Raw genomic sequence first — 23,430 nt, forward strand, 5'->3', positions numbered from 1 at the left:
TTAGGAATTCTTCAGGATGGGTTATCATCCAGCTGCATATCTAACACTGTCTAGTCGTCTGCACGTAACAAGATGGTTTCTTTTACAGTTTACGTTTTAGAAAATATTTATTGTAATTTGATTTTGTCATAACAGGATTTCTATCTGACGTGGATTTGGTAATGGTTTCATTACTCCAAGATCAATCTACTATTAAATTTTCTTCTTCGGACACTCTGGAAAGGGATCAACAAGACCTCATGAAGACACAGGGGGATTCGGTATCCCCAGTTCAGCAAACTGTGAGTAAGACGGCCCAGTTCTGTTCTACTTCTTCAGAGGCACAAGTTCAGATACAATATTCAGCAATTTCTATACTAAATCTCAGCATACTTAACTGGTAACAAAGTAAGCACTGAAAGTTTTATTCTTGAAGAGTAGAAACCTGAGTTACTCTTCTGAGCCAGTCTTAAGCTCCATGCTAAATTTCTTATTCGATTGCTTAAAAATCCTATTACTTTAAAAACAAAACAGGCAATCCATCTAGCTACTAATCCAGTAAAAATGCTACATTTAGAGTAATTATCATCCTGTTTCTAAAATAAATAAATAAAAAAGCAGACAGACAGGGAGACATCAGAACCTTTTTGTCTACTCCCTGCCACTAGACGATAACTTCAAGCACTTCAGAATTCCTTGGTACTTTTTTGGAATACAATGATCTCTCTCCTGTTGCCTGTATATTCATCATGTTTACCTTTCATAATAAAAGTACAACTGAGAATAGTGTTCTTCATCAAACAACAGCAAAATAACCATTGTCATACTTTTATTATGAAAATTTCAGGTGGAGAATTGACAGCACTGCCATTCATACAGCTTTACATCACGAAATACAGGGGTTTTTTAAAATTCTTATTTAACAAAAGATATCATCAACACATGTATTAGGACTATAGAGGAGAGCGAAGAAGTAAGAATCAAGAAGTTACGAACTGAGCAGGTTCGTGTTCATGTGAGAAGCCAAAAGTGTCATGAGGTCAGATTTGCTTTCTGCAGGAATCCACAACAGAACAAAACATTAATAGCTTTGACATGCAGACCCATGTGCAAATGAATGAAAAAGCTGTGCCGTGTTCCACTCTGCAGAAAGCACTGGGTTTCATGCTAACTTCCCTTTGGGACTTGAAATCTGGTTCTTCCATGAAGCCATATATTCCTTTACCTGTTCTCCTAAAATACTATAAGAGCAAGTAGGATTTGGAGGAGGAAGGTGGAAAGGGACCACTTGATAATCTGGTGTGACTTTTTGTGTAACACAGAACATTACGTTTTCCCCTTCACTGAACACAATAACCTGCTCTTGACTTAAGCACGTCTTCTCAAAAGGCATCCAAGTTGTTACTCATCCTTGATGTCAGGGAAAATATGCGTAATTTCTAAGCTGAATGTGTTCAGCTTCAGGATTCAGACACTAGTTCTTGTTAAGCTTTTCTCTTCTAGATTAAAGAGCACTTTAGTAGCTGCTATTTTCTTTTTGCTAAAGTGCAAAAGGGAAGGGAGGAGATGAGACAGGAAGAAGGTTAAAACGTCTGCCTAGAGCCTACCTGTCTCACAGAATGAGTGTGGCTATGTTAATGAAAGGAAGTGATGTAACTAGCAACATATCTGGCAGCTTGTAACACCATCAGAGAATGAGATCAAGCTTATTTGACTAAACTTGTATATGACAAGACTTGCACTTATCATATTCCTGTCATTTAATCTTTCATCACTTGATCATACATCATCTTTTCCCTGAAATTGTCAGACCAACTAGTCAATAGTCACCTAAGACGTCCTGTTTTTCCAAGATAGTTCAGTCTTCTCAAAGCTTTTACTAATTTACTTTTGAACAGTTTTGGATACAGAGTAAACAGAAAAACCTTTAGATCTTTTAGGGCTTCTCTGCATGAAGGTGGCTAGGACTAGTGATTTTATACTTCACACCAATAATATATTTTTAACGTACTTTTTTTGTAAATAATGAAAATAATAAAATATTTGCTCGTACTAATCCTAAATAAATGCCGATAAATCATTGCAGGATAATCCCAGCTATAACTGCCAAGCATACGAGTCAGACAGCAGGACAGAAAGGAAGAGTTCAGAGTCTTCTCACAGCCCCAGCCCTGCTTCTCCAGCACAGGATCAAATTCATGGGAGATATCCTACAAGCCAAGGAATCCACTGTGGCAAGAACAAATTTAAAGCATCTTTCAGTGCTGAAAAATTCAGACGGTACAGTTACGAGGAAAGTACTGTAGGAAATTATGACAGGTTTCTCAAGAGCAGCAGAAACCCCTTTCACCCTTACAAGAGGCAGATCAGCGAAGATGTCTTCCAGGAAGCACATCAAGCCCTCCCACCAGAAGGTTCACCCTTCAAAAATGCTAGAAGCATCGATGGTTTTGAGGGTCTACCAGGATCTACAGGTCCTGATGAGTCAGAGTCATTTCCTGCACACATTCCAAACATCTCCACAGAACAACCATGGTGTAACAGCATCCAATACGGCACCACAGGCCAAGATCACGGTTCACAAGTCATGGTCAGTATTTTTTCTAGTTTTTTTCCTGTTTTCAATGGCAATAATATACTTTTGGAGTTATTTTCTTATCTCTTAATGTGATTACATGGCCATTTAGTCTCCTGTCAAGTTGCAGGGTAGAGCTCGGGATAGTCATCCGAATTGACTTGTCAAAGTTCCTTTTATGGCCTTTCCCTACTGAAAAACAGTCATCAGAAAGGTGCACAAGGACAAATTATTTTCCACTAGACACAATACATGAATCCTAAATATCCAAATTCTTTCTGACAGCAGGTTTTATATCAGTAGCTGTCATCAACTAGTATTTTCAAGGGACAAAAGTTCACAAAACTGTATTTTTCAAACATGAGGACATGTGCATCTGATTTGTCACAACACCTCGGCTGACCTGCATTTTTCTCGATGCAAATAAAAGAGCAACTCTAAGACATCAGTACTACTTAATATTAAATATAAGATCTGTTTATGGTATGTGCACTGTAAAGGTACCTGGGCTAATTCACATACTGGATAGAGGTGACTGCCTATTTAGGGCAGCATAGAGATCCCTGAAAAGCAAAGTAAATTACCCTCCAGTATCTCCACAAGATATCTCTGCTGTGATCCAAAGTGTAAAGCATATCTTCACAATCTAGTGCAGACAAAAACAATGACTACATCTGCCAGGAGAGGGCCCTAACCACTGGTTCTAAATTGCTGTGAGGCAAAGAATTCAAGGGTTACCAAAAGAAAGAGGGGTTAAAAAAAAAAAGTCTTAATTGGATTAAGACAATTTACCAGGGAATGGAGGGATGTTGTCAGGGTACATACCTGGGGATTGAAGCCATTCAGGTTAAGGAGGAAATTGATCTAAATCTCTTATTTCCTGGATAAATACTCATCTAGGTCAGATGAGTTTAATGTAAAAACTATAAGCAGTTGATGAAAAAAATTCCCATTTTCTTCCCAAATCCCTGGGCTGTGAGATGTAGAGAATGTAAAGCTAGCACTGCAGGAACCCTTTACCAAGTATGTGTGACTACTCAGGAAAAGGCTGGCTACTTGTTAATGTCTCCACTGGTTCAGTCAGCATGCAACTTCAAAGCTCTTACATAGCTTACATGCTGCTGACAGGTTGACATTTCCAAAAAACTTCATCTTATGGTCATCAAAATAGCATGGACATTTATTAATACTGGATTTGCTTGGTGCCAGGATATCAAATCAAGTCTAATATGTACCCCTACATTAATCTATACCATAAAAGACGGTCATTATGGCCTTGCTTTAAAGCAGAAGGATAAGTGCTACTAGTTCCTTGAAATAATAAGATATCTATCACATCAGCTCTCAGAAAAGAAATCCTAGCCATCAATGTTAAGTGGGCAAAGGAACCTGAAGTCAGTCACCAGACCTACAGATAAGGATGCTGCTTAAGACACATCATTCCCTGCACTGTTTATTACCAGCTAGAGCTCTATCTAGCTCTCTGCTTAGCATGCAGTTTGTTTGAATTGCTCTTCTAAAGCACAGTGTTACCACACACACTGCATGGCACACTCAGCATTCTAACTAAAAGACAGCAATATTTAACATCTAGGAGTCTGAGCCCTTAACAGAATCAAGCCCTACATGGAATCCAGGACTAGCAGCTGGGCAGATCTGTGAGAAATTGATCAACTTCTCTATGTTTATTTCCACGGTTGCAGAAATAAATCACATCCTTGTTACATTTCCTATATCTTGATCAAATTCAGTAGTCAGCCTAGTTTGATTCTTCCCTGCCACCTCCTTCCTGTGCATTTTAGACCTCACCCTCTACATAATGACAAAACGTCAGTGTCAGCTTGAGGTACTGACAGTCTGCAAGATAAAAATCAAGGAGTATGAAAAAGAGAGAGAGACAGAGACACATGTGCAAACTCAGGAATGAAAGCTGGAGTATGCAGTTTGTGTATGTAGGGAAAAAAGATAAACAGAAACACATTTTCTGAATTGCTCTTTGCTGGAATTTGGACTGGGATTTTCTTTTTTAAAGTAGTAATTATACAAATGCAGGAAACAATGTTTCTTCTTGTACCACTAGAATATGAAACAAATTCTATGTAACACTGTGACAGAATCAAGTGTAAAAAAGTAGTAAGTATAATGAAAAACAAATCAGAACTAACAGAATTTACTCTATTTTAAATTGAGGTGTTTTCTCTAATAACTCTTTCCTTAAACATTTTCTAGCAGGATTCAGACATCAAGCTTAGGACATCCCCACTGGAAGGGCAGCCTGGTTTGTATTGCTATCAGCCTCAAGTGCAGCAGATGTATTGCCCCTCACATCCTTTCCATCAGGTCAGTATAATATGTAGACCAAAATCCCCTGTATTTCTAGCACTATAATGGTATAGTAGTTATGGTAATAATACAAAAAGACAGATGAAATAATACCTGCTAAATTTGTGTTTGCGGGGCCATGTTTGTGTACGTACATTTTGTTTATGACAATGAGATCTTAAAAGAACCACAGCTAAATGCATTTTAAAATGGTCATCCAGAAAAAAAAAAAGAAAAAGTAAAAAAAACTTGTAAAAATGGAATCTTGGTACTGATTATTTATATTTTCACCATTATGCCCAAGAAAACTGGTTTTGAAACCAGATAAATTATTAACATAACTGTTGGCATTTCAGGATCTCAGGGAATTAACCGTGCTTTAAATTCAGAATAAAAAATTAAATAGATGCAACTGTATACTTAAAATTCAGACCTAACATAGAAAAACACGTTTAAAGCAAAATTTTAACAGCAAGATTATGCTTGCTTTCCTTGTGCTTGATGGCACACACATCTCTTTTGCAATCTTTTGACTGTTACATCATCCCCAGTGAAAGATTATTCAGCTGAAGCATAATTGACAATAATGCTGATGATGCATGAGAATGCACAATATTAAGGTTGTTCTTCCGTAATGTAACCATATTATTAATACTAAAAATGCACAAGAGTAACTGACACCTTGTTTTTCTTGAGTGTGTTTAGATAGATGTCTTTTGAATACATGTCAGTTCATATTTTCAAAGCAGTATACACACAGTATCTTTGTAAAATCATACATATATTCCTTAATCTTACATGTGATCCTAGTACATATTTATAGAGGTTAGCGAGTGTGGTCTACTGAGCTTTGAAAACTTGGCATAGAGGGAGGGTGTGTATTACAGAAGTAATTTTCATGACTCTGAAATGTCTTTAAATAATTTCCTTTACATATAAATGGTGGTGCTGTTCAATGCATTGAAATTTTCCTCTTTTATGCTCAATTATCTGCAATGTACAAAATTTTCAGTAAGAAAGACATTTGAGGAGATAAAAATATGCTTGAAACACCCTATCTAAAAAACAAACAAACAAACAAACAAATGAAACCCCAGAACTTATTTAAGGTGAGATTAAAGCAACGAGGATTTTTCAGATATATAGGCAGAAATCCAAACACAAAAATAGCACAACTACGAGAACTCCCAACCATTAGAACTGAATTAAGTTAAACTTACAGGAAATTCATATATATAAAATATTTGAACATAAAAGCTCACACCTGAGTTACGACTCCTTTGATTGCAGTGACTGATGACTGATATTGTAGAATCAACTGTACCATCCCATTCAACTTGCTCAAGAAGTACAAAAAAATGTGACTAACAGAGCAGTGATCTAAAACTGTGCAAAGAGAACAAAAAACAGGTTGCCGTATATTTCATTGAGATTGTTAATTCATATGGTGTTACCAGTCTGAGTCATTGAAATAGTAATCATACCATTCATCATCAAGATTTAGTCCCTCACGAGGAAAAAGAAAGGTTATTTTTGGCATTGCTTTCTTTAATAGGAAATTTAAGTAACTTCTGAAAACAGATGGTGAATGACCATAAAGAACAAGAATAGACATATGTCTAATTGTACTATCATTGATGAAATGAAATCATCCATCACAGATGACTTTTTAGGAATTTCATTTGTTAGAGTTTTGTAAAACATTACTAAGGAGGAATGAAAGTATTCCATACCACAGTAGTGGATTTTCATATTTTAAGTGTGTATTTCTTATACTTATAAATCCCCCACTCGTCTACTGAAACTTAAAGGAAGTTGTCTCATTATTACAGTACATAACTCCTCAGATATAGAGAGGAATAAAATAAGGACTAACTGTATCAAGCATTTGGAGAGCTTCAGGGACTTGACAGCCTTTCTGAACTTCTAGTGTCTGGGACAGTTAAAATGATCAACAGGATGGTGTGGCAAGGCAGCTCAATAAGCACCCTCAAGTATCAACACTTGCATGAAGTAAACTTCTAAAATCAATTTCCTATTACTGTCATCTTTCTCTTCCTGCTCCCTCAGCTGCGGCCAGCCCCTGACCACTAACTGGACTTTGTATTTAAATCAGCTTAGGAACTCAGGGGCACAGAGGTTCTTCTCCAACTAGGTATTGTGCAAGGACAGACCAATTTGCTTAGGGCATCCAGGTACTACTGAAGTTCACATAGTTTCAATACCACGGGCTTTTTGCATCCACTGTCCTTAGTGCATAGCCTTGTAAAGCTTGAGAAGTGTACAGATGCTAAATAGATGTGAGAAGGCATAGATAACAGAATGAAGCAGTTCTCTTAAATCAAGTCAGGAAATATGGCTAAAGAATAATCTCACTCCTGGCTTTTTCTTTTACCTATTTACTGAACCTTTTTTTTCCCCCACTATAATGTGGCAAAAAGGTAACTATCTTTTAAGTTCTTATCAACACCAGCAAAATTAATTTACTTGTTTTTTCTTGTTAGCCTAAAACTCAATAGAAGTGATAAAAGGTAATAATAAAATTTAACTAGAATAAAAAGAAGGGTGATATTACACTACCATCCTAATTTACAAATTGATTGATTTTATTATTGTTATTTTAGAAGAAAAGGGTTCCAGATGAAGGATTAACTTGCCACAAAAGCTCTGCTGCAAATATAAACTAGTTCCCCACTGGGACTGCAGTACAGACATTGTGGATGTGCCATACATCTCACACACAGTATAAATGTCAGGTTTGTGCGTTGCTTTAGCAGAAACTCCAGTTAGCTTGTTAATTCATTTAAATATTTTTTAATATCTTTATTCATTCTGAAGCAGGCACCTTCCCCCTATCACTGCTGATTTGATACCAGTACTATTACTATACATTGCCATTAACCACATTCAAAAAACCTACAAAATCAAAGCTGAAATACACCTTCTGGGAGTTGCTAGGCAAGACACAACAAGCACTAAGAGGAAAGTCTTCCATCCACCTGCAGGCTGGCACTGTGACAGATCTCTTACATGCAGCAGGTTTCTGTTAGACTTTTCAATATTGTGCTTCTTAACATTACTACAGTAAAAGTATGGCAACATGTTCTACTACTCAGAGGAAAAAAACAATGGTTATAAGCAGCCAAAGTCGTAACAGGTAGAATTGCTGCCCGTGTGCCATAATCAGATACTGGGAAATGAAAGAACATGTGATACAAGACTGAGAAGAAGTGGAATAACATCTTTTGCATGAAGCAGCTCCAGTATTAATACTTAGCATTTCAAACTTGAATGGAGCAGTGCAATTTAAATCACTAGGAAGTTACACTCAAGAGAACGGGCCCTTTAGCCTGAAGTGAAGGATGTTCAAGCTACGCCTCACTTTTCATTAGAGGGATGAGAGAGATCAACTCCTTCGTTAATTTTGTCCAGATGATAAAATGGCCTCACCTTCCCCTTTGCTGGACACAACAGAAATGATGACTCATAAGAAAAATTACTTCTTATTGACCTGAAAGAAATAGGAGACACTTACTGAAGTCACTTACCCACCCACCATAAAACACGGACACCTTTCATGCCAGTTGTGCGACTGTAAAACCAGCTCAAGCCTGTCATACCAGACCATTCCCCAGCCTCTGTTCCCTCAAAAAGGAGTAATGAAACCAATAAAACAGAAATAATCCTTAAAACGCCCAGTTCTTGCCTTTGGTGATGACATCACAACCAGTCCCATCTTAGTATTCTTTCCTTTCAAAGAGCCACTAAAACCAATAAAATCAAAATTATTGCATGAACTGCCCAGTTTTCTACTCTGGTGAAAAAATCTACACACAATGCAACAAAGCAGACAGCACAGAACTGCACACGGAAATGAGTTCATGGCTGCTCTGGAGACTGTAGTTCTGCCCAGTATTTAGTTTAACAAGGCAGGACATGATTAATTATGTACATCTCATTTCTTTCACCCTGCTTACTGTAGCAAACAAATTAGTGTACTCAGTATGTTTTTCCACATTCCATTTCAGGCAGTTCAATGTTAGAAAGATAAAAGCAAACAGGCAAAAACTCAAGCAACAACAATAAAATTACTGAGAAACTGAAATAAATTATTCAGAATCCAGAATAAATAAATAAACTATGAACATTTTGCAAGCATGTGATAACCTCTCACAGGCATTTTATGGGGACAAAGACCAAGAGCAACAGAAGCTACTGGTCCAAAAATAGGAATGACAGTAAGAAACTAAGAAGATGTATAAACTAATTACCAAGGAAATTTTCTCAACAAGGCTCGAAAGCTACACTATAATCTTTCAGAGGAACCATAGAAACCTCATGACACAGGACTTCTAGAGCTAAGCAGTAAAACACTAGAACAGGGCTCAGCAACCTTTGAGTACTAAGGAAGGCATGCAGGTAGATTTTTTAATAGCATATGACATGATTCCTAATTTTGGCCATGCCCTAGCACTGGCATCTGGAAAGATTCATCTGTAAGAGGCAGAAATTCCTCTCACACTGAGCTCTGAGTTCAGTGGGAGCCTTTGCCTCACAGAGAGCCAACTGATGGTATCTAACTTTAGCAGGGCAGTGTTTCTTTGTTCTTGAAAGTTGCTTGCCAGCAGGTTTAAACTGTAATTTGGAAAAGAAAATTATGTGACCAACTGCTGTGTTAAAAAATCGAGAGCAAACCTACAGAAACTCTGAAGTAATCAAGGCTATCTATATGTATTATCTCCCCTCTTTCACCTATTTTTTTGCATTGGCATTTTTCTATCTTGGTGATCGCATGATAGACCAGCCACTTATTTAGTATGTCTTGAGAGCTGGACAGGCTTAGAGAGCTCTTCAAGAGATACCTTAGCATTTCAGTCTCAGGTAGCACTCTGCTGCTTGTCCCTAGGGGTGGGGTGAGGATAACATAAATGCTATCTGATTTTAGGTGCCCTGGCTATTCTTTTTAGCTTTCTGATATAGAAAATGGGGGGGAAAAGAAGCTGCTTGAGGTGGTGGTTAACAGCACTTAAACCTACAGCCTCTTGGAGAAGCCTGTTTCTTGTCATTGACTATGAGGGAACCTACACAGAGTAGCCTCACAGCTTCAGCACAAGTCAGGCAATATGAAAACCACCTATGAGAAATGCCTGATATGCCACTCTCCTGATCCCTGGAATGACATGGCTAATTTATTCTAAAATAATACATTCACTTTATATATATTCTGATGCCATTTGTCCACTAAAGCTTTCTTTGTTGTTTGGGTTTTTAACTGCCTTGCCTAATAACAGCATATTGAATGGTTGCTTTGGGTTGCTATTGTCCTGGGAGTAGATTTTATACACTTTGAATTCTTGCTTTTTTGTATCCCTCTCCACCTAAAAAAACCAAAAAAAATCATACAAACCCAAACAAGGCTTAGTCAAAACTTCCCTGTTTCTTCCTATATTTTTAGTGGCTTTACTTAATAGGCTTATTTTTCTGTGGTGCACATTGTTTGAAGTACTGTATTTGGGGGGGCAGGGGGGTTATTATTTATATAAATAAAATTACACCATTCACTTACTTATCTGCATAATGCAATGTTCAGGGGAGGCTGAGCAGGCTAAGATACTTCAACTGCAAAAGAGATGGCTGAAGGGAGGTATGCTTTAGGTCTATAAAATTATGACTTATCTGGAGACAATTAATAGGGTACAGTTACTCCCATTTTTCACAAGAACTCAGTAGCATAGCAGGCAATAATAAAAGAAAGCACTTTTTTTACATACTTCAGTTTGGAACACACTGCAACAGGATCTGGTAACAGCCAACACATCAGTAAGTTCCTCCTCATACATGCCCCTTTTCCTCTACTTCTTAAACATTAGCTAGTAATATTAATGTTTTCCAATGCCATCCTAGAAAGACTTTAGGTCTGACTTGGCATAACAGCTATTACATGTAGGCAGAGGACAATATTCTCAGAACTTAATACTTTAATACTGTTACTAAGAAAGAAATATTTTTGAGAGCTTGTTGCTAAGTCAAGTAACATCTCTTTTATTGTATCATCAGTATCCCTCAGGAGGCAGCTATCCTGTGACTTATATTACTTCTTCACACTACCCTTACCAAAGAATTGCTCCTCAAAGCAGTCAAGAATCCCAGCAGCCTCTATTTCCCAAACCCATCTACTCCTACAGGTAATAAAATATTTTTTCAAGTCCTAATGTTACAGGAAATACACTGTTTACCCATGGCCTATTTCCAGCATCATTTGCAATAACATGCTTACTCTTATTTGTCTTGTTCTGAGTGTGCTCTGTCCTGTTTGTATGAATCACAAGATGTTCCAGACTCTGGGGCCAAGGCAGAGGGAAATGAAATGTTGTAAAGCGTGTGAACAGTCTTGATCACCCCCGCAAAAGCTAGACATTTCTCTAATACAAAATCTTAGGTGTTGCAAATTTCATCAGCACAAGACTAATCACACTTAGTTGTCTTTCCAGGACCTGTATTAAAACTAATTTTTTCTCCAGTTACTAGGGCAAGGAAATGCCTAGAAAACCTATCAGATATGCCAGTCACCACACAGGTTTAGCCCCCAAATAGCAGTCTAACAAAGCAGATCAGAAAATTAAATTTTAATTATACCTTCTGTCACTGTCAGTTTGGTATTCTCTTTGTGGCCTTTATCAGTCTAAGCATTCAAACACAACCTTAAATAAATACACACTAGCAGGATTTGAAGGCTGTGGTCTTGATTCCACTTTCTATTACTTTATTTTAAACCCAGGTTGGACCTTCTATATGCGCTTTGAGAACTACCTCTAGAAGTTAGGCAGTGTAAGGAGCTTGCTTATAAACAACTGAGTGGAAACTTTAAGCATCATTGGTATTCATGCTATGACAGTGAAAGCCAGAGTAATTACATGCACTGTGAAAAATAGTCTTTCTTTCTGCTTCTGAGGAGTGAAGCAGAACAGGCTAAAATACTTTTCTTTCTCTCCCTACAGCATCCTGATCTTCATGGCACTCAAAAACAGCAAGACAGGGAGTTTGCCAGTCAGTGAGATCTACAATTTCATGACGGAACACTTTCCTTACTTTAAGGTGAGTTCCACAGGGAGGGGGGGAATCTCTCTCTAAGCTTACCTGGCAGCAGAGGGAATAAGGGAGGGGATTCAATCTATGAAAAAGGATAATTTCTTAGTAGATTAATATCAAATCAATTAAATGCTATATACCTTCATGATCACAAACTACCCAGCCTTTTAGGCCTAGGCAGAAATGTGAACATGATATGTGGTAATATTTAACACAAAAAAGATATTAAGAACTGTTCCAACTTTGAGTTGGTGCAGCTAACAGTGGCCATTCCTCACTAAGAACTCATAAAAAGGATAAATATTTTTAAAAACACATCCATTCCTTCCTCTCAGATCTCAAATACAGGCAGAACTGGTCTTGTGGCTTCCTCTGACATCAATAGCACCTCCAGACTCAAGTGGAAGCAGAGGTTCAAGGTTATCTTGCTCTGTTCTGGAGCTGGGATATCCATCTTAGGCAACTCCATCAGTTGCATGCACTCTACAAAGGAAAGTATAATATGTGATAAATGGTACTAAGCTCATAATTACCCAGTAATGTTGGTGAAGGTAAGGGTGTATGGTTTGCAGCAGATACTATTGAAATTTAAATCCATGCTGTAAGAGAAAGGTTTCTTGCACTTGGAATGCAAGTGGAAAGAGATTAGTCAGCACATGATCCAAGAGCAGAAGGATTACAGTTAAGATTTTAAAAAGAGCTATAATAGAATCGTCAACTGCTGCTCAACCCAGAGCTTCGTTATTGCTGATTCTTCAAAAACATCTCACTAAAAGTCCAGATGAGGTGACTGCAGCTGTTAGTAAGGCCCAAAAATGAAAATAAAGCAATATGAGTCTGTCCTGTTTCTTATTGCAAATAAACATGCAGCAATTAAACCAAATTTAAAGCAGCTACAGGAAGGCAATTCGAACATTTGTATTAAGAAAAGAACACTAAGAATAACTAAAAATAAATGTTCCAATACAATTTGGCAATGGTTTTGGACACTAACTGAGGATAAATAATGCCCACCAAAAAAAAAAAAATAGAACATGTCAGTAATCAGAGAAAAAGAATACACATCATGAAGGAAGAATGTTAGCATCCATTATACTTCTGTATTCCCAGATTTCAGCTCAAAGGAATCACTAGCTACTCTATTATTTGTTACAAGCAAGAGAAGGGAGAAAAAATAAAGAAACCTACCATCATAATTCAAGAAGTATCCCATCACAACATGACTGGTCCTAATCCACCGAAACAAATCTGAAGCACTCCAACTTTGTTAAGTCACAGAGACACAACTGATTTTTAGGCTAAACACACATGAAATTAAGTAATGATACTAATATAAATAGGGAAAGGAAGAAGGGTAGAATGGCACATGACAAGAACATAGTAGCTGTAATTTTTTTTTCATTTTCAAAACAAGAATAAATTTCAAGATTTGTATTTTGTCCCTAACAGAAGATTAACTCTATTTTCCATGCATTTACCACTAATTGCAAGAAATATTAATAATCCAAAGGAAAATAGTTTGAGAATTGTGAAAAAGGTCCTGGGTCACAACATCTTGAAATTGATACTTTGCAGAACTATGCTTCTTAGCATAATGCACAAATCATGTGATCTACAGCAAAGTAATACATTCTTACTGTTTTCTGGAAAAATAGCACAAGTTTCAAGCAGAGGTGGGAATATCAAAAATAAGTTTTACAGGCATGCCCACGTTTATTCATCAGACCAAACTGAAATTAATTCTCCTTTGTCTTACAACACAATTGATTATAAAATTAATTGGCAGCTTGCAAACCAAATGCTGCTGCTGCCAACACGCACAGAATTCCTCAGACACAAGACTGTGGCTCTATCAGGTGTCACCTTCCTGGTCCTGAAGTTAAAGTTATTCTGACACAGCATAAACATCAGGGAGATATACATCATTTCCTCAACTATATATTGTGTGTAAATATTGTGTCTTGTATATACTGTGATATTTTGCATGTAAATGTGTATAGATAGGTGTGTGTTCCTATGTCTGTCTGTGTGTATACATAGAGACGTGTGTATACATATGCTCATCTGTACAGTAGGTACATTTCTACCACAGCTTTAAATAACTGTTTTATACCTAATCTAAACTTTTCCCTTCTTACTTATCAAAACTTGCCTGTTCCACAGGTAGGGGGTTTTGGTGGTATGGTTTTGTTTGGGTTTTTTTCTGCAGATCATCATGTCTTTTTCTTAATTCATTTAAAAATTGATGAAAATAAGGTTACTGCCATCATATGCATTATAGGAAAAGAATGGTACAGGGGGTACTACTGGAACATTCACTATTTTGTGATGGCTTTATTTTTGCATTTTACTTACAAATACAGTCAAATGATTGACTAGTTCCATCCCAAACATCCTTAAAATAAGCAGGGGAGAATAAGCAAGCAAATATTATGGTTACGGCACTAAGCCCTGTCTACTTCTGGTTTTTACAGCAGCCCACAGAATTATCAATATATGGCAAAAGCTAATATCCTCTATCCTCCCTTTTCTGGAGAGTCTTCAGCAAGATAAAGTAACATAAAAATCGGCAAAGAACATTTTGTTGTTGCTACCAGAACTCACTAAATAGCAGGATACAACAGGGGGAGGGGAAGCAATTTAAGTTGGAGAGAAACAGAGTACAAGTGTACACAGAATCTTGCTGGGAGACATTGGATGATACAAGCCTAGTCAAATTAACCTGTATTCGCTGCCACAGCAAATTTAGTTTCTATGATGCAACAATCTCATTTCTAGTTGAAACAGAGCAATCCAACTCCTACGTCCTAAAAAAAACATCTACGCAGCTAAAGTTGAATTACTCTTTGATGTACCTCTCCCTTCTTTTGAGACCTAGATTTAAAGAGAAAGGGTTTTGCAAGATCACTGAACTCTTTAAACTTCAAGAGGCGGTCAGGATCAATGGGTCTGTACAATAATATTTTTTGCTTGTCATCCTTTTTCTTCTTTGTAGTGATTAGTGAGTCTAACAGAAAGCTTTAATCTTGTTAATTGGAGTTATTGCCAGTGGTCCAAGAGGTTAGAAAGGTCTGTGGTCTGACGGAACTCATACCAGCAAGCATTCTCTTGCAGTGTCCAACTCCACACAGCTTCATTCACACTATGCAGAATGCAGCAATGGCAGAAACGAGCCACAGCAAGGAGATTCCAACTACACGAGAGCAACTTCAGTAGCCAAAGCTCAGTTCATTAACAGACAATCAAATGCTAACTTAAAAAACTGGTGACAGTTGTAACATGAACATACTGCTGGAGTGTTCCTTCAGGGCCTACCTAGGTAAACGACTATTTTTCCGCTGCTCAGCAATACCAAGTGTAATGCAAGAACCTGTTCAACTCTTGGCAGCAGTCTCCAGAATAAATCCATGTCTCTACGTCTCTAAAACTACATCATAGTTTACACCCCCACACATTCTGAAAACCTCTGAGAAACACATGCCACTCCCATCTTCTCTGGTGCTTAGCAGAAACACTAATTATCCTGTCTAGATACAGGCAGAGGTATATGTAGCCTCATGTGCAGGGCAAGAACCATGAATATTCTTTCAGGTCAGCTTATTCAGTAGCTAAGTACACATCTTACCTAGGAGGAACAGTTTTATTTACTTTTGGAACTGCCAGAAAGAAACTTGAATATGATCTGCAAGGGAGAAAAACTGATTCATCATCTTTAGTATTACCCTATGGCAGAAAGAGTTTTAAAGGGGTTGTTTGTTTCTAAAATAGAAATGCACATTGTCTCACCTATGGGACTGGCTAACAGAATAGTGAAATGCTGACATCAGGTGGGCCAAAAGGGTAGAAACTGTGCTGCTATGAAAGGAAAATAGTTTCTTTTTCAGTAAATACCATGTATTTAATTTCCACAGCTAATTATTTTTTTAATGAAGAAAGCAAGTATTAAATTTGACCCTCAAATTCTTCAGTAAGGCTTTTAACACCTTAACCCACAAGACAGGCCTTCACAAGCTAGGAAAAAAGAGATTTTACATTCCTGATAAAAGTAGAATTTCTGTCAAAGTATGTTCAAAAATTAATGGCGTATCATATGAAAGCAAAAATGGAGAAAAGTCCATTTATAAAAGGTGGTCTTAGAGGAAATCTGTTACACTAGGCAACAATTAGAGAAACTATCAAAAAGCTGGCTTTCTATGAGAGAAGGATCCCTATTAATAAAACATAAAAATGGAAAGGAAACTTAATGCACATAAAAGGGAAATTTTAATTTTTAACCTCTTTAAAAAGGCTATGGAAAATCATATTTATTTCTTGTGCTCTCTGTTCAATAATTCTCTGTGGTTGTTATAAACAATTGTGACAACAAATATTTTGCACCCATGAATATGAATCAATAGTGGCACATAGACAACTTCACGTACCTTTCAGAGAGTTGCTTAATTTCTTTTAATTCTTATGACACACAGATGAGGATTTTTTGGAAACAAGAAAAGAAAAAGCATCCAAAATTGATTTAAAAAAAAAGAAAAAAGGCCTCACATACACTAGTACTGAAGATCATTCATTGTAATCCGATGAGCTCTAAAGTCTCTCTCTCTCTTGAGATTTCTCATCTCTGCAAATGCAGACCTTTTGGAAAGAATATCATTTGACTGACACAGGTAAAGCTACAATTTTTTGTTTTTTAACTGGTCTTATAATGACAGGGGAAGTCTAGCTGGACTAGCAGTTACATCTATTACAATGAAGTTGGGTTTCTCCGATTGATTCCTGCCATTATGTAGCAAGTCATTTTTCCTGCTCTTTTTTTTTTTTTTTTTTTTTTAAGATTATAGTGCAGTGGCAATGAGCTAAGACAGTTCTACTCAGATATGTAAGAAACAGCATTGTACAGTACTTAACTAAAAGGAAAGCAAGGAGGCGACACATCAGGAATTTACTATAGGAATCTTCTGATATGAACGTGCATACTAATTTACAAAGCCTTAATGTGATGGGCAGTATCTTCCGGCTACATGACTAAGTAAGCAGAAATGAGTGAAATCAAATAAACAAACACCAGAAAGACTTATATGCAATGAAAGGATACAGTGCCATTTCTTCAAGATCAGTATTTCAGACTGGCAAGGAAACAGGCATATCCCATCAGAATCTGAGCATGACTGTTTTGCTGGGTATTTCCCTCTTCATCCTCTAGAGCAATATTCATTTTCAAAGTTCTTCTACAAGCAATCAGGAAAAAAAAATTGTAAAAATTAAATTGTATAAAGAGAGAGTTTGCACCAGGTTTTCTTCTCTTTCCATTCTTGCAGTTGGATGCGAAACTGTCTTCAGGGGAAGGAGGGAATTTTGTTTCCCTCATTGATCAGAAACAGCCTAAATAAAATAGAGGAATCATTTTAATGAAGCTTATATGTATTGTTCAGTTTGAAAGAACCTGCCAGCTTCCACTACTGAGTTAAAAATAAATGCAAAGCAAAAAGATGCAGTGATCAGATGTAGAAACCTGTATCTCATCTGTAGGGCTTGTGATTAAACCATTTGGTTATATAATTGGCTAGCATACAAAGTTACACCTACAGCAGCATGCTAAAATTCTTTTGAAGTCTGCCTGGACACTTAATTTGAGTCCAAGTAGCACGTAGTCCTTCAATTAAGTGTTTGAATTTTTTCTAGGTGTTCCAAAATAGATAAAGATAGATTTCCTGTTAGTTCACAGTTCTAGAATATAAGTCTTTACACACTTAATTCTTGTGATTTGCAAACTCAGTCTTAAAAATTCAGCAGCACCTCTGACAAGGCCAACCTTCTTGCTTAGAAGATCGGTTACTATTTTATCTGATTCCTCTCTTCCCGCACAACACGACTGTAACATTTTTGTGGCTTCCTTCTAACATACAAGTTTCATATTTTAGAAAGTATAATCTAAACAGCATTTCTTATAATCTTAACAGTCAAAACAGAGAAATATATTTGTATTTTTTTTTCCTTGAAGTGCCATTCTTAGACTGGATTTGTTTTTCCAGACAGCTCCAGATGGCTGGAAGAATTCTGTACGCCACAACTTATCTTTGAACAAATGCTTTGAGAAAGTTGAGAACAAGTCAGGCAATTCTTCTCGGAAAGGCTGTTTGTGGGCTCTGAATCCAGCCAAAATTGATAAGATGCAGGAGGAGCTTCAGAAATGGAAGAGGAAAGACCCAGTTGCTGTAAGGAAGAGTATGGCAAAGCCAGGTCAGTAATATGTTAGTGCATTAGATCTCAGACAGCGGTCCCCAGAACTTTTCTTTGCAATAGGGACCAAGCTGTATAAAAGAATTTATACATGATTTAGGAAAGCATTTAAGAATTTTTACTGGTTATAAAGGTATTGGCAAAACAATAAAAAAAAATCAATAAAAAGCAGAATTAAATAAGACCTGGTTTTGCAGGAGTGTTTTCAAATAGGTACAAAGAAGCTCCATCAAGAAAACATTCTCTCTTGACAACTCACTAAACTTTAAGATAAAAACAACACTGAATAAGTACTACAGAATAAAATCTGAAATTAACTGATAAATATCCAACCATTAAACACAAAAATGCAATTTATTAAGTACTCACTTGGCACTGATAATTTAGAAAGACATTTCAGGCTTTTGGAGTTCTTATCGTATATGGGCTAGCACTTTTGTTTGCCATTCCACTCACACATTTCCTGAGGAACACTAAAATTCTAGCTGCAAGCTATGAAGATTAAGGCTCTGTTAGGAATAAGTAAGTCATGGACTTTTTTCTTGTTTTGTAGAAGAACTTGACACACTGATAGGCGACAAAAGTGAAAAGCTGAGATCTTCAATCATGTCCTGCAGTCCGACTGGTGTTGCAAGTGCATCCCTTTCCAGACAGATGGCAGTCCAATCCCATTCCTTATGCGAGCCCTCTCTTTCCTCCGGTATACCACAGCCATTACATAGTATCCACGCATCAGGAGCTCTACATGTCAAGAGTCCATTACCAAATTTGCTCGGGGGCCAACAGACTGCGTGCTATACATCACCACAGGGTTTTCCTCAAATCTCAAGTACATTAATGCAACAGTCACCTGATCCTCAGACCCTGTTTCCTTCTGGGGACGCTCAAAGTGAACTCAGAACTCAGCCCAGCATCACCCAGGATTCTCCACTGCCGGCTCAGACCCCCCCCATGTGTGGTGTGAAGATGCTGACAGAGCACTCTACAGCGAGGACAATGCAGGACACGCTCATGCAGGAAGGAGATCTCAGCAATGATATCGATGCTCTTAATCCATCCCTGACTGATTTTGATCTCCAAGGTAGGTATCGAAGGCATTTTTATTTTGTAGACTCAGCCTTATTACACCACATCCCAAATGGCATAAGATGCATTTATGTCCTTCTTTTTTAACTACTTGTCCTTGCCAGTGCTACAAAGACCAGCTTACTAGGTTACATTATTTTGCACAACATGGAATTTTGCATTGTATCTTTAAAAAGTTTCCCAAGAAAACTAAAGATTTAGATCCAGAGTTTAAAAAGACCCTGCTTACTCTTGACTACGACTGCTGATATTAAATACTGCAAGACAGTATTTACAATGTATTTTTTAAACTTCGACATATTTTCCACTGAAAACTGCTCAAGCACAACTATTTGGTGCATAGCAAGAGAGTTGTCATATAAGGAGCACAAAAAGAAATAATTTTGATTGAATTAACATGTTAACATTTTTCTTTATCAATATTTATTCAAACACCTTCCACATCTTTGCTCAAAAGAATGCTATTTACTCCTTCACAAGGCATTCATATGATCTACAAACAATTATATTTTCTAGGGTGTGTTCTTAAATACTTAGTCATGTAATTCTGACAGTAAAGTTCCTGATATTAAATAATTTAATCATCTTGAACTGACAGGATTTTCAACACAGTTTTCCATGCAAAAATAAGAAAAAAAAACCCCACCAAGTTTAAGAGTGTGTGTGTGTGTGTGTGTATATTTATATATGTATACATATAAAACAAAACCTGTGGGTTCCAAATGATAAAGCTCTTGCTGCACTAAATAATATGCAAGAATTGCCTTCCTGCACAGACAAAAAGTGGTGCACAAGGCAACCTAAAAGAGAAAAAAATGCAGTCTTAATAATCTACACAACTCGATGAATGCAATTGCCTTGCCATTGTACTATCACAAATAATCAGCAATCCTGCCATGCCCAGATTGTTTTACTAATATAAACAACACAGTTTCTTGAATCCTCAGCTTCTTTCTCTTTCAGGCAGCCAGAGCTCACATTCCATTCATTTCTCTTAACCTCTTTCCATTTTATTCAGTTAATCTGGAGCATGCTCATTTGTGCTGTGAATACTCTGTATACTTCACCAATATGGTACGATTCCAGTTTCACTCTGTCCTTGCCCTTTACCTTAAATTATTTAACCTTATCTAGGCTTTTTACTTTCTTTCTTTCTAAAATTACCAAATCTCAAATCAGAGGTCCTAGAACTTAAGACAAGGCCTGCATACTTGGAGCAAAATCATTATATACACACATACATTAAAAAAAAAAAAATTAAAAAAATTAGAAAAATCAAAAGGGCTAAGTATTATCCCATTAGATAGTCTGCAGATGGTGGGTATAGCATTGGAGCAACAGTCTCCCTGCCACCAAACTTTTTGGTACATGTCAGAAAAAAGTAATATTTCAGATCTTTTGATTTGTCAGGTCAATCACATATCCAGTAATTTAGTTTGCAATTCAGACAACACTACACCATAAGAATACAAGAAGTCCAGTTGTGGAGCAATATTTGCAGATTTGTCTCATGGAAGAGCTAATGGCATTTTACATCTTATAAAAATAACAGAGGCAATTTCCCCTGTCAAAATTAGTCGGGGGTTTTTTTCAAATAGAAATTACGCTTCATAAGGATACATTTGCAACAGAATCTTGCCAATTATCAAGTAAAATAATTTTGTTAAATTAATGCTGCTTTCTCCCAGATTTTAATTTATTATGCAGACAAATAATAACTATCTAAACAATCTTTTTCCTTTCTCAATCACAAGTGATTAAGAGTACCTACACATACACTACTGTATAATTATGACTTCTCCCATAAAACAATGTTTCAAAAAGCATATATAAAGAAAGTCGAATCAATCCATTTTGTTTTGTTATAGGAAATCTTTGGGAGGAGCTGAAAGATGACAGCCTAGCTGTGGATCCCTTAGTTCTCATTTCATCATCCCCAACGTCTTCCCAGTGTTTCCCTTCTCACTGCCAGATGGATAACAGCAGCAGCAACAACGTCAACATCCAAAACGGAACTCCACACAACAACTTACCCGACCTACAGCTCACTACTCTTTACTCTGCCTTTATGGAATTGGATACAGTGTCTCCTGCCTACCTAAGTAATTCTGGATCCAAACCTATAGCACTAATGTGAACCACGCACCAACCTAATTATTATTTTGTCAAAGTGCAGTCCTAACCATCACACACACTTACCTATCTGATTTATGTCAGCTGAAACTGTGTCCATCGGAATAAGAATAATCTTTTTCCAGAGCTCACCTGCAGGATATGTAGCTTTACTATGATAATTTTCTACAGACAGATACTAAAAAAAAAAATTTAAAACTATTTAAAGATAATATTGTTAACGGCTGAACTGGTCAACACTGTTTTATGAAGCCACTCATCTTTTGCATCTTCCAGGAACAAATGACTATAACAGGAAAACAAATTATTTACTTTTTTCTTCTTTTTTTTTTTAAAATGAAAGCTGCTTGCAAACACAGAAGTCAAAACACACAATAATCTAACTTATTTCTTGGAGCCAATGATGGCAACAACATCTGCCACAGACCACTCAAAAAAAAAAAAAATCCACACATTAAAACATTTATAGTTCCCTTGAAAGAAGTTCTGGTTTTGGTAAACAAGAACATAAACTGAAAATTCTGCAAGTATTAGAAGATAGAGGACTAGCTGCTGACAGACTAAACCAAAGCAACAAATATACTTCAGTGAAAAATCTAAGTTTTACTGTGTTTAAAAAGAAATTTAAAACCCTGCTTTTTTAATAAAAAAGAACAAAACAATTTAGTAGAATTTTTACTGGGCTGGAAATTATTCACATTCATTCCTCTACTTTTATCCACATAAGCCAAACAGTAAGATGAATTATTCAACAATTAAATCAAGATTTTGAAAAATGTTAATAAAAAAGAGAACAATAATTGTTGCAGTTAGCCAAATCCAGAGAGCATCTCTATTTGAACATCCAGCTGGCATCTGAAACATCCAACATGGTTTATTATGATGCTGAACTAGCCCTTGCATTAGGATAGCATATGGTTCCAAACATGAACTAAACTAAGGAATTTCAGTAGCCAGTTTCTCAGGAACACACTTCTCTCTCTGATTTACCATAAAGGTGCTGCTTGTGACATGACAGAACAGTATTTTATTCCAAGTGAAGCAATCTAAAGACAAAGCAATTTGGAGCAGGAACCTTTAACAACACTAAAGAATATAGTCTACAAACCAAAAAAATATCAAAGTACACTTTCTTGGTTGACATGTCTATTCACATATTATGGAAACTCAGAAGAAACTAAGCAGGTTACAATTTGAGTCAGACTGAGCCACTTACACTACAAAAAAGCAGCAAGGAATTACAAAGAAAAGTACAGACCGGGTAGAACAGCGAGATAGTATTGTTAAAATACATGCATGCAGGTTTGATTAGCCTGTTTTCTTACAGCAAGGTGGGAGTACTGCCAGTTAAGATTGAAGCCAAACCCATGTTCCAATCTACACCCTCAACCATGCCTACTAGCCCAGACTTAAAATCAGATTAGGGGCAGACGGATAGAGAAGACTTAGGAAGAATACATGTGATGCAACTTTGTAATAATCCCTTATGCAGCTGTCAAGAAATCCTCACTTGACTTGAGCCCCTCGTCCTCTCCTTCCTGCAAACAGAATATGCAGAGTGAGAAATGCAGTCAAGTTCACCAAGCTGGTCTACGCAAAAAGACAGCAGGAAGACAATTATGCAAACATACTAGAGCTAAGTGAATCAATTCTTGACCATCCTAATATCCAGATAAAGAAATAGGGAAAAAATTAAGTATGCCACATTACTAGAAATATACATATTAAATGATAAGCCTGAAGCATATAGTAAGTATAAAGCTGCTAAACATTATATTCAGCATAATTTAAGAGTTACCAAGTTACAAATAAATACCTACCAAGTACAAACTTTAAGAGCAATAATATTATCCTAGATACCTTTTTTGGAAAAAATCAAACAAATATATATCCTAATATAACCATACACTGAGGAAAAGCAAAACCAAGGCGATCTCCCGACCTGCACTCAGGCAGCATGTTTTTGTACTCCTGCTGGCTCTGCAACACATAGCTACTATTATTCCTTAAAA

At 36.8% G+C, this 23,430-nt stretch overlaps 1 protein-coding gene across 1 annotated transcript; it reads left to right on the forward strand.

Annotated features, from left to right (window-relative positions):
- Nucleotides 1–239: 239 nt before the first annotated feature.
- FOXN1 (forkhead box N1) lies at nucleotides 240–21,422 on the forward strand. Its single transcript, XM_010573926.1, has 8 exons — nucleotides 240–260; nucleotides 2,066–2,569; nucleotides 4,784–4,894; nucleotides 10,934–11,061; nucleotides 11,875–11,971; nucleotides 17,992–18,199; nucleotides 18,753–19,280; nucleotides 21,154–21,422. Exons 1-8 carry the CDS (start codon nucleotides 240–242, stop codon nucleotides 21,420–21,422), a joined length of 1,866 nt encoding a protein of 621 aa, XP_010572228.1.
- The last annotated feature ends 2,008 nt before the right edge of the window (nucleotides 21,423–23,430 follow it).

The sequence above is a fragment of the Haliaeetus leucocephalus genome, unplaced genomic scaffold (genome assembly GCF_000737465.1).
Source record: "Haliaeetus leucocephalus isolate CR32 unplaced genomic scaffold, Haliaeetus_leucocephalus-4.0 Scaffold395, whole genome shotgun sequence".
NCBI classification, from domain to species: domain Eukaryota; kingdom Metazoa; phylum Chordata; class Aves; order Accipitriformes; family Accipitridae; genus Haliaeetus; species Haliaeetus leucocephalus.

Bases quoted from the DNA above. Each gene is read 5' to 3' on its own strand.
- FOXN1 (XM_010573926.1), top strand. From the start codon at position 240: ATGAAGACACAGGGGGATTCG. The intron at 261-2,065 runs GTATCCCCAGTT...AAATCATTGCAG, and splicing joins TGAAGACACAGGGGGATTCG to GATAATCCCAGCTATAACTG. The intron at 2,570-4,783 runs GTCAGTATTTTT...AACATTTTCTAG, and splicing joins ATCACGGTTCACAAGTCATG to CAGGATTCAGACATCAAGCT.